This window comes from Calypte anna, chromosome 4A (genome assembly GCF_003957555.1).
Source record: "Calypte anna isolate BGI_N300 chromosome 4A, bCalAnn1_v1.p, whole genome shotgun sequence".
NCBI classification, from domain to species: domain Eukaryota; kingdom Metazoa; phylum Chordata; class Aves; order Apodiformes; family Trochilidae; genus Calypte; species Calypte anna.
Genome location: NC_044248.1, coordinates 34,817,155 through 34,829,834, shown reverse-complemented (window position 1 = coordinate 34,829,834; position 12,680 = coordinate 34,817,155). Strand labels below are relative to the sequence as shown.

At 39.3% G+C, this 12,680-nt stretch overlaps 1 protein-coding gene across 3 annotated transcripts in view; it reads right to left on the bottom strand.

The window, feature by feature from the left end:
- The window catches only part of SH3D19 (SH3 domain containing 19), an 83,584-nt gene that overhangs the window by 22,512 nt on the left and 48,392 nt on the right, over positions 1–12,680 (bottom strand). For 2 of the 3 annotated variants that reach the window (XM_030450032.1, XM_030450034.1), the window contains 2 exons: positions 11,375–12,370; positions 18–125 (listed from right to left, as the gene is read on the bottom strand). In XM_030450032.1, coding sequence (XP_030305892.1) covers positions 18–125; positions 11,375–12,370 — 1,104 coding nt within the window. The remainder of the gene's footprint in view (positions 1–17; positions 126–11,374; positions 12,371–12,680) is intronic. The other variant, XM_030450033.1, reaches the window with a different exon arrangement.

Sequence of the window (12,680 nt, the reverse complement as noted above, 5' to 3'; positions counted from 1 at the left end):
TTGGGATAAGAACTTACATTTCCCAGGCTTAGCTGGGATTCGGATTAGAGTGGGTTTACGGGCTGAAGCTGGTTGAGATGTCTGTTCCTTTGCAGGTTCACTTTTGGGGAAGAACTGAAATGGATCTAAAAGGAAAAAAAAAAAAGAACATGCTTAGTATTTACTTGTTGAACACAAATCTCACTGGGTATTGCTTTTACTATTTAGGACATTTATATTTCACAACAAATAAAGTAATAAAAAATACATAAAATGGGCAGATGCAAACAGCATACTCAGCTCTTTGTAAATAATGTATCTTTTCTTAACATCTGCATTCATAGTTGACTTAACATGCTCTAGATGCCTTCTGGGATTATATAAACCACTGAACAAGAGGAACTGTATAGCTTGATAATAAGGACCTGAAATCAGAAGGACTTTAGGGAAACATTTGCAAAGCAGTTTCTCTAATATGCAGACATAGCTGTGAATACATTAGCTAAAAAGTTTTAATCAATAAAATCTTGCCAAAGCTAAGCAATCAGCACTGCAGTAGATAAAATGCCTACAGACACAAAACAAAGCAAAACAAAACAAAGCATTTAAATATTACTGATTATGAAATGTCCTTGTGGTAGAGCAACTAATTCCCTGGAAGATTCAGCATAATTTTGTTGATTATAAACCTGATTGCATGGACTGGAAGTTGTGCCTGAGCTCTGCCCTTGCCTGTATCACTCATTTCTCCACAAGCCTGCCCTAGCACTCCATCAAAAAGACAGGAGCAATGTTTTCTGTGCTTCACAAACTTAAGCACTGGTCCCTTATTAATAGGCATGGGGACGTAGGAGCATGTAGATGGCAGCTGTAAAAATACTTGTACACAAATAAAATGCAAATCAATAGGTTGTTTCTCAAGTACACCTTGGTGTCAAAGTGCTATACTTCATTGAGACCTCTTCTCTGTTACTGCTACTTTTTTTCTCTGACTTTACCAAAACCTGCAGTAAAATGGCAACACTTAAAAGGCATCGTAAACGTGTAAAGTAAAAACTGGAGAAACACCCCCGACAATGAATTCTCAACGACTCACATTCATATCCCCAACAACTGAGTCTGAGCTTCTCTGGTGGCCTTTAAGTTGTGTAGCTCAATGAAATGTTATTTATGGAGTGTCAGTCTCAGAGAGGTAGCATTCAGGGCCTCTCTTTAAATTCTTCAAGACTTTTATATAAAAAATACTCTTTCCCAAAACTACTGCCACACTTTCTGAACAAAGTTAGAAGCCCCATATTTGCCAAGTTATATTTTCAGCACATACAAAAAACAATTTTAAAATTATGTAATATGAAGCCATGATTTCTTGCAGATACTTTTGGATAGTTCACCACCATGCAATTTATCAAGACACTAAGCCTGTGCCTGGGAATATCTGTAAGTTTTTTTTTAAAATCCAGAAATTCTGTGTTTATTAACAAACAACCTCATTAAAAACCTTGGAGAATTTTAATTTAAAAAGATCTGGCATTTTTTTAGAGTGAGGGGAAAAAAACCAGCACATTGGAATGGGCTGCCCAGGGAGGTGGTGGATTCTCCATCCCTGGAGGCTTTTAAGAAGAGACTGATGTGGCACTCAGTGCCATGGTCTGGGAACCACAGCAGTAGTGGATTAAGGGTTGGACTTGATGATCCCAGAGGCCCTTTCCAACCTGGCTGATTCTGTGACATTTTTTAGGTTTGTTTATTTTTGGTTTTTTGGTTTTTTTTTCACCAAAACCAGGCCCAAAGAAATATCCAAGAGAGAAAAGAAAACCCTGTGTAATGCTGAGCTGCTGGATTACAGCACACCAGGCTCTCCCACTGCCAACCCTTGCTTCTGGCACACAGATGGAGCAGCAGTAGGGTCACCTTGCCCCAGGGTCTGTGCACACTCACTCCTTGTCAGGTTTCCACCTCCCACCAACTCCTTGCTCAAGGCTCTCCTTGCAGCTGTGTCACGCCACAGCCTCTCTCAAAGCCAGGACACTGACCTGCCTGCAGGCTTGTGACCTTCATGTCACATTTTAATGACAGAATCAAAGCACATTGATTCCCTCTGTTGGTGTGGTCCTTCTACGACAGCTTTGAGTGTACACTTCAGGTAAAAAGGATGACAACAGGTCAACTGTTTGTCTACAGTTAAAGGTACACAGGCTATGGTTAAAATAGTTAAAATAAGCTCTGCTACCATCTAGACAGAATATGGCTCCATCACATTGTGCACACAGACACTGGCCCAACCATAATGGCCCATTCAGAGGCTGTGCCTTTTACCCTTAGAAAGTAAGGGTAAAACCAACATCTTATTTAAGTTTGGATTAGCACTAACCAGTGAAATGTTTACATCAGAGCATCAGAGCAAGGGTTTTTCTAGAGGACTTGAAAACACAGACTGTAAGAGGGGCACAAGTGTGGTCTTAGAGGAAACAAAAATCCCACTCTTGGAGCAAGTTTGCAGTCATACTTTCCTTTTATTCTTTTATACTTACGTATGCTACCCACAATGCCAACACTTGAACTGCATTTAAAAAAAAAAAAAAAATTATTTAATCTTAATTCATTCTGGTGTTTAAAGTGGCCTCAGTGCAGCTGAAAAACCAAATTTAAAATGGTGCTTTCTTCACTCTTGTGGTTATCTGGTAACTGTGACAGATTTGAGGAGTGACCTTGGTGAGGCAGCATGGCCTCAAAGCTGCACTGGCCCAGCAGGGATCTGGAAAGAGGGGGAGAGAAGAGGGAGGGTGAGGAGCACTGCCATGGGCTCCTTCATCCAGCTGGGCTGTGGCAAACATGCAGGCACAAAGGGCACCTCTCAAGGTAAGGTTCTGCAGAGGTTAAGGAAGTTCTGCATGAACAATGAAGAAATAATTTTCCAAAGCCTCCATCTTATGCAAAATACAGACATTAGGAGACCAAGAGGAAATGCTCTAACCACCCAAAATAATAACACATCTGTGTTCTTCTAAAGGTATGGGACATGCCAAATTGTACAAAATTACTGCTTGTCAGCTGTTACTCATTGCTATGTGTAGAAAAGGTTTTTTTGACCATTCAACAGTTGACAGAGGTTTCTAAATCAATAAATCTGAGAAGTCATTTTTAAGTCTGCAAAAAGTAATTCCTAAGGCTCAGAAAACCATTTGATGAACCTTAGTTTTTCACTCATTATCTTATGTTTAATTATACTGTTGTCACCTCATAATTAGTCTAAAACTCATTAACTTGTCTGAGTTACTCTATTCCCCAGTGGTTGGTTTGCAGCAGAAATTGGCTGAGTAAATGACTGTGCTGCTTTGTGCAGTGGGACTGACAACATACCAAATTTTTACGTTGTTTAGCAACAACTGAGCATCATTTGAGTGTAATTCAAGGGAGGTGTGAAAATAGAATTGTTAATATACTCACTTAAAGCTTCTCAGCTCAAGGAAATTAATCTGCAGGGCATTTTTCATAGCACATGTGAAAAGACTTCTACTGATGCCTTTTTTTTTTTACAAAACTTCTGCAATGATGCTTAAAGCCTGTGTCTTCCTTAGTCTTTCTTTTCTACAGTTTCTGTTCCAAATCTTTATGTGATAACATATATTACTGTGCTTGTTTACAGGAAAGACAAATGAAGTCTGTGTATTCAAATATACTGTATATAATCTCTTCCTTTTACCAATTTAGGAGAGGCAGCTTTTTTCCTCCCACTCTCACCACCCTTGTTTAAAATAAAAAAATAGGATGTTACAGAACAAACACTAGGTTTACACATGTGAGCAGGACAGATGGGTATTTTCTCTGAAACTTTTATTGGTAGACTTTAAGTAGGTGGCAGTAAGGCAGTAGCAGATACCTCAGCAGCAATAAGGGGAATCTCCAAATAAATCAGATGTGGGAAACTGAAAGCTCCAAATAGTAGTAGCTGTTGTGAAGATGCCCAGTCCTGCAAGAAGGATGCTTGGGACACGAGAAAAACAGAGCAGGAAAGGTGTTGATGCTGATGTTACAATTCTTGCCACTACAAAAGTATGCAATTGTATCTATTTTAAGTATTTAATGTAAAAAATCTAAATCATCTTTTAAAGGCAAGGTTCACACCGTGGAAACACACTTAACCCATATTTAGGGGAAGATTTTCAATAACATGGCCCTCCTAGTAATATAGCTCAAGATTCAGTAGAAATCTGACAGATGACATCCAAAGTGGAATGGGGCCCATGCTCAAGAAACACTGTGAAATTCTGCAACCACAAGTCTGATGTTCACTCAGATGTTCTAAATCTCAACCTGTTTACATCTATAAATAAACATATCACTAAACAGCTATCCCATCTAAATTCTGTGATTTTCCCAATCTCAGTTTTCCCTAGTACTTTTCATCATGGAAATTAACAGTTCACTGATTTTACCAACAGCATTTCTGACCCAGAGAAAATAACACAGTCTACACCATCTTTCTCAAAATATGCAATTTGCACCTCCTTCTGTATGGATAATTGCCATGCTCTAGTCATGACTATGTATTTCAATAGGCTGAGAAATTAAAAAAAGGAAAAAACGAAAAAGAGAATGGGATGCAAGCTTTTTCAGGATGTAATGATGCAATCTGTACATAATCTGAAAGTAAGCTCAAGTGAAACTCAGGCTTCTCAGCATTCTCCTGACACTGGAATAGACCAGGTCAGTCAAATAAAAAGAATACAGTACTCAGGAGTAGACTTAGTACAATTTCAGACTTAAAACTGAAGCAGAGACAAAAAAAAAGTGCTGCCATAGAATTCTAGGATTATTTTTTTCTTGCAGTCCACACAGAGGTTTTTCGTGGTTATTTCCTGGTTATTTTGGTAGAGCTATGAACAGACAGTGTGGTCCTGCTTCATTCAAAGATTTCTAGTTCATTGCACCAATGAGATTTGCCTTACTTGATATGGCACAGTAGTCAAACAGCTACTTGAGCAGGCTGGAAAAATCTTTTATGTGTTACAGCCTTTACATATAAGTGGCTGTTCCAATGTGGTGGCCAAAGAATTAGTTTTATTTCTACACCTGCTTATGCTGCTCTATCAAAAGCACACAACACTGGAGCAAGCACATTGTCATTTCAGAAAGCTTTATCATTAGGATTATCTTTCCTCACAGAAGGATTATGCCCAGATGCCAAAACAAAAATTTAAACTTCTCACAAATTAACAAGAATTTTAAAAAGAGCTGTGCAATGATTTCAGGATGAGAAGAATTTATCCAGCAACATTTATTGCTACTCAAAACAGAAAATGTAGTAAACAACTTGAATGGGTTTTAGGCATTGCTCTCTGTTTACTGCTTGCATCTGATGGATTATCACAAAAATGAAGGTAACTCAAGGCCAGTGATCACCAGTTCTGAGGAATGAGTCCAAGACAAAGAATGAAGTATATTTAGAGGATATGTGTGGAGTTTGCAGAAGGGGCCTTAGCCATCTGTACAGTAAAAGTGCACGAAGTCAAAGAATTATGGAGAGCTCAATACTCTCTGGAAAGTATAGGAAAAAAATTGTTGATAATGCAAGATATCCTTAACTGAGCAATGAAATACCTCATCCACAGTGCTAGGAGGCTGGAGAGCAGATAAAATAAAATGACTACTAGAACAGCAAAAATGTCTTGGGCTATTGTAACACTTAAAGGCAATACAAGCATTTATGGGGTGGAAAGCTACAGTGCTACATCATACACAGGGACAGATATAAATGGACCTTTGCTGAGCTTTTACCACTTCTCTCTAAAACTGCAGGAATGCCCACACTTTGTACCTGTGTGCAGCTAAAAGAACAGCAGTTTGGTTCACTGCTAACTAGCTTATACTAGTTAAGATTACAGTAATTCCACTGCCTTTGGCACAAAAAGGACTGCTTATACCAGCATAAGTTACTGTGTGAGAGCTGGGAGGCTATTCCTGCATCACTAATTTGTTTTCCTAGTAAAGTAAGACTAGGACAGCTCAGATTGCAAGAGCCTTCATCAGGAGGTCTCTAATTCAACCTCCTGCCCAGAACAGGTCATCCACAAGGTCATGTGTTAGAAAGTAGCATAACCTGGTCCAATTTCAAGAAGTGGAGGCCAAAGGCTATTTGGACATAGAGGGGGTGACAAAAAACAACCCCCCAGATTACCCTGGAAATGAAGAAACACAGCCTTGTCCACTCTTGGCAGATAAATGGATGTTTGTTCATTGGCAAGAAATTCAAGTCTCCTATGAGGAGAGGCTGAGGGAGCTGGGGCTGTTCAGCCTGAAGAAGAGGAGGCTCAGGGGAGACCTCATCACTCTCTACAACTCCCTGAAAGGAGGATGGAGCCAGGCGGGGGTTGGTCTCTTTTCCCAGGCAACTCTCAGTAAGACAAAAGGGCATGGTCTTAAATTGTGCCAGGGGAAGTTCAGATTGGATATTAGAAAGAATTTTTTCATGGAAAGGGTGATCAGACATTGGAACGGGCTGCCTGGGGAGGTGGTGGACTCTTCGTCCCTGGAGACATTTCAAAAGTGACTCGATATGGCACTCAGTGCCATAGTCTGGTGACAGTGGCGGTAGTTGATCAAGGGTTGGACTCGATGATCTCTGAGGTCCCTTCCAACCCAGCCTAATCTATGATTCTATATGATTCTATAACCAGGCAAACATCTCCAAAGCAGAGGATTGGTGATGGAAAGCAGTAGAGGATACAAAATCTTTTTAATGAAAATGTGAAGGGGAAGGGAACTTATGTTGTTTATTTATAAACACATCATTACTTATAAACACTTTTTAAAATACAGATTTTGTTGCTCTTTAACAATCTTCTGATCAAAGGATAACTGCATTTTAAGTGTTATTGTAAAATAAACATTTAATAATCAGAGAAGACAGTAAGAGTATTGTCACTTGTGTGTTACCATTTAACAGCATCTATAGAATTGGAGCTCAGTTCTATACACAAACACAAATTAGTTTCCGCTTGATAACCTAAAGAGCTCCTCATCTGTTATATAGCCTGAAACTATATATAAGGCTCTCTCCTGTGATAGAAGTCACTTCCAAGATCCCTGAAGGCTACAATTTATACTTACTAAGAAAATATCTGTATTATCTGAAGAGTTATGGATGCTTTTTACCACTTCTGCTGGAGATTGCCAATTTTGCAGCAAACTCAATAGAACACAGCACAGATCCATACCTCCACTACTCCATGCCACAGTAGGACTTTTTCAGGTAAGCTTCTTTCATCAGAGGTTTAAGGCAAAGAGCAGATTAAAATGGATGAGATAGCTCTCTCTTTTCTGGGCATGATACTTTTAGCATGAAGTACAAAAGAAAACTATGAGATATCCAACAAGAGCCATCAGAATTAACACAGCTAAACCCTAGGAAAAGCTGCATTATTTTGAAGATATGTCTGGACTAATCTACTAATTAGAAATATTTCAGTTCTTTTTTTCTTTTTCCTTCCTGAGGAAGAAATTAAAAACAAGCAGCTGGGCAATCTCCCCGCAGAAGACAAATTTGGAATTACTCAAGCAGCATTTTTTTTTTAATTGACAACAATGTCACACAAATTCCCCATTCATGCCACTCATAAATGGATAGTAGCCCTGGTTTGGTTGGGGTTTTTTTGGACACAGAGGCAGAAATGAACTTTTATACTGCAATGAAGTAGACAGACTGATAAAACAATTAGGACATTCAGTAATTGTATTACTGTCAGAACTAAAATACATAATGAAGCTATAAAAAAAAAATAAAAAATCTGTCTCCTGCTGGTAAAGTTAGGCTATTTCTAAACTACTTTTCAAAGCATTTGGTTTTGGTATACCAGGCATAGAGCAATAAGTGAATTATTTCCTGCTTAAGAGAGAGAAAGATGAGAGAGAAGAGTAACTCTCCACACAGGTAAAGGAATGAAAACATTCTAGCAAGATCACCTTCTAGTTTTAATTGAAGTGTATGCTTTAAATGCACTGTTATTTTGTCTTTGTCCAAAACATACATTCTTAGAACCTTTAGCAAGCAGGCACACTAGATGCATAAACTTTGCTACTAATACAAATTATGGGTAAAATCATGGATCTTCTGAAGCCTTGGAATTTACACTCTGTTTAGCTTGCACTAGGATTTAATTTCCAAGCCTTTGTACAAATGGGTTAATGAGAAAAGAGCCCACATGACCAATTATCAAAACTTTTAACCTTCAGGAGCAGCACAAATCCCTGCTATGTAAAAATACCCTAGATTGCCCAAAATATCACCACTGCCTTTGGAGCATTAGCACCTCAAAATGTAGAGTCCCAAGCAGATGTCTTCACATTCTAAATGACTGAACTGAACAGAAGTAGTTTCACAAGGATCCAAATGGCTTTGAACATTAGTTTCTGAGTCCAAAATTATGCCACTTAAAACTGGCATCAGTTTTGGCTGCTGGTGAAAGGAACAGTTCTACAGATCTGTCATTCCTAACTCCTCCCTAGCACTTCCTTTGGGCCAGCATCAGAGACACACAAGCTGGATGCTGGGTCCTGTCACAGTTCACCTCTGAAACTCACAGCTGCTGAGCTTTCAAAGAGCTCCTACAGACTTCAACTGGCAGAATGGATGCTGAAAGCTTTAAAAGGGATCTTGGTGGCACATGGAGTACCTGTTTGCACCAAAGGAATGGTTTCTCTGTCTTCATGTAGGTTGGACAGAGATAAAATCAGTAATGTTTGGATAAGACCAAGTTCACTCTACTTACAGCTGTGCTGTTGGAGATGTTGTCAGACACTGATGAAACCCATGGGAGTGCCTGAGATCAACTTGAAAGAAAATCACCCAGCTAGCACTGGTACTTAAACTACCAGGTAAATACTGACAGTTAAACTGGTGAAATTATAGGCTGGTTTGTTGCCAACAGTTGAGCTTAGAAAATACATATATCCAAATATCTTTCACTACTGTGGAGATGAGAGCTTCCTGTTGGAGCAAGCTGATGACTTCCATCAGTCAACTAAATCACTGTGGAGACCTGAAATTTGTTTTGTGCATTTCAACTTATCATTCACATGCTCACTCCAACTTCTGTGTCCTCCCCACCACCACCTGAACACTTCACCTTCTTCTTTTGGCACTGGGTGTTAGGAGTAGCAGTGATCAATCCATCCAGCACTGTTTATATTAGTCTGAGTACCAGATATGTTTGTGCAGTATCAGAAAAAAAAAAAAAGTAAGATTTGTGAATACTGTAATCTGTGATATATCAGTGCTCTTTGACAAACAAGCTGTTGGTGATTAGTTTCAAACACCACTGTATAAAGTCTTCCTTCCTTTTCTAGGGTTGCCATAACAACAAGCAGAGCGCTGTCATTTTGCTAAGTAATGACAATGACATACATGTAGGAAATCCAAAGGTCTGGGGAACTGGGAGCAAGACTAGAGCTTTTCTTCCTGCCTCTACAAAACATTTTACTGTGGATTCATCTAGCAAATCCTAAGATGTTCCTGTGGGAATACAGGAAACAGCTAATGTTGGAGCTCCATGCTGCCTCATTTTTCAGAAAAATCCATTCTTGTGGATGCTTTGTCAAGACATAGCACAGCATTAGTAATCAGGGATATAGGATATGCTCTGGAGCTCACAAGTGCCTACAAAAGTCTGGAATAAATCCTAATTTTACAGTGTAGTAACAGTGATAATGCTGCCAAGACCTTCTTCTCTAATAGGTGGAAAGGGCTGCAGCAGAGATGCCATTATATTGAACTAATAAAATCATGGACAGGTAACTCCAGAGGAAGTCAGAAAACTCTAATCTGAATAATTCCATTCTTAACCATGAGCAAGGAAAGTATTTTCTTCTTTATTAAATGAAGAATAACCCCTGGGACACCAACCAGAAAAATGAAAACTGACATTCTTACCACTTCATCATGAAAGCTGTTTCTTTCGGTTGATTTTTATTTGGGATCACTCAACCTCTGACTAAACAGAAGAATTAATTTTATTTATTTTTTTCAGGTTGGGGGAAAGGAAGTCTTTAGTGTATATAGCCAAAATATAATTTTCCTTCTTATGCACTTTCAGAATGTAAGTATTCTCTTTTTTTGACTACTACTTAGAACAGTTAAATTTTCCCTCTGTTTGTTGCATCCATTAAGCAATATAAAATGACTGAAACTACAGATTTTACCCTAAATGCATGGAAAACAAGAGTTATCTCTCATGCTTCTAACTTTTCTTTTAAAACCATCACACACAGAGTGGCTGTTCCATGTCTCCAGTCATGATGATCACGACTTCATTCCCAGCCAGACACTCAGTCTTACACTTCCTTGACCCAAGTATGAAATGCCTTTCTAGCCACACTGCATTCCTCCCCCCTTCCAGGCTCCATACAGCTTTTGAAATGCTCCCAGAATCTGCCAGTTCAAGAAAAAACAGACTTCAGTCCACGTTTAGTTAATCATCACTCCTGAAGGATCTTCTGTTGCCTTATTTCACTGCTCTCTTAAGCTCCTCTGTGATCTCTATATCCATGCATCCCTATCTTAACAGTTCAGTGCTTCAAGGGACTTTTTACATCTGCTGTGGGGTTTCGAAGCCAACTGAGAGGAGAAACAGTAACAAATCAGGACTTCCTCTAATGGCATAACCCCCAACTATGAAGAAATCACGTTTGTCAACAATCATTTACTGTGACAACTACACAGTATCTAAGCTGCTCTTCACAGAAAGCTTCAGTGCTTAGTGATAAAAGATGTTTAAAAAGGCATTAAAAACTATAGTCCCTTAAGCATTCTGTATGACATACCCCCTTTTATTAACTCTATGCAATAATTATTTTCACTTATTAGAAAAAAAGTTGTGTAACAAGTATATAGTCACATGATAAGACAAGACATAAAGATAAAAAAGATAAGACAAGTGGGAACTGGTGAGGTGGACAAAGTATTCCACTATGTTTGATCACAGTTCTCACTAAGTGCAAAAAACATTGCTACTTCTCTAGATGACTAGGTTTCCACTACAGAACTTCAGGCACTCAGACAAATTAATCAGATTAGAAAGCAATAGATAACATATCAAAGGTTCCCCTGAGAGAATTATGATAGATTCTGGAGGTGACATGTAGCATATAACATCAAGTCCTCTATCATTATTTTAATAATCACATAATAAATCCAGCAGGCATGCTCTGATATTTATATAGGCTTAAAACCTTCTGAGCCTCAAAATCCAAGTAATTTCATGGGGATCTTGACATAACAGAAAACTGAGAATTCCATTTACACACATACACCCCTTCAAGACAGGTAGACATAACTCACAAAGGATCATACACCTGCAAGTAACAACCACAATACCAGTTTGGAAAAATTTCTGCTTACCTGCTGCTGCTTCAGAACTGATGCTATCTGTAACTGCACCAGCTGGACTTAGGGGCAAAACATCATCATCAAAACTGATCAGATCTCCTTCCACATCTAGTTTATTTTGCAAAGCAGGTGCTGAGGAGTTGGCTGCAGGTGACAATTCCCCCAGAGGCTTAAAAACTTTTTCTTGGGCAGGTAGAGAAGCCCGTGGCAGAGCAGCAATTGGTTTTAGTGAGGCCAAAGAAAGGGCCGGATTTTCTGCATAATGTGATTTTTTAGGAATGAAAGGCCTTGGAGCAGGAACAGGAAATTTCTTTTGTCCATTGCTGTTCTCTGCAACTGATCCACTCCTTGAATCAAGAAAATCACTACTGCTACTTTTAACAAGGCCAGGTTTGGGCTTCTGTGGCCGTTCAGGTTTGATTCCAACACCGCTCCCAGCTACTTCAGGTTGAGGCTGCAATTCCTTGGAAGGTGTTGATTTGCTTTCTGTCCATGCATCCCAGTCTCCTGAAATTCTGCTTACCCCTGGCTTTGGAGCAACTACAGGCTTCTTTGCAATAACAGGTCCTGGGGCGAATGAACGAGGGGCAATTTCTGGCTTCTTTGATAATCCTGAGGTTTCATTAGTTCCTTGGGATTCAAAAACTTTGATCCTTGAAACAATACTATTTTGGCTCTTTTCTGTACTCATGCTGTCCATTGCCAAGTGATTGTCTAGCAAACTATCATCTAAGAGAGGTGACTGCTGAATTGGAGGTTGCCCCCTTTTTGTGGTAGACTGGTTCACTTCTTCTCCATCATCTATCTTACTTTCAGTATTTTTGACCACAGGCCTGAGATTGCTTCTTGATCTTGGCTTTGGCACAGGACATATGACAGCATTGGGATTTTCTTGGCACCTCTGACCCTCAGAAATTTCAAAGACTATTAAGGGATTCTCATTTGCTGAAGGAGACCTATTCAGGAGAGATGCAGAAGGCCTAGGAGGTTTAAGCGGAGTCTGCCCTGCTAACAGGAAAAAAAAGGTTTCAGTTACCTCTTGCAGAACACTTTATTTTTTGTCAGCCACTGAAATGGTAAACATGATGATCTACATTGGGAATTTACTGCTGCTTGTGAAACTGCAGACCTCTTCCTAAAAACATAAGCTGTGAGTTCAAAACTACTAGTTAGCTTGCAGCAAGAAGGGTATGCAAGCAACATTGAGACCAAAGAACAGTAAAGTGAATTTCCCAGCTTTTTTCACACACTGTTCAATCTGAATGTGCAACACTGATGCTGCTCTAATGGGGCACCTGAGCTCTGGACCTAAAGCAAT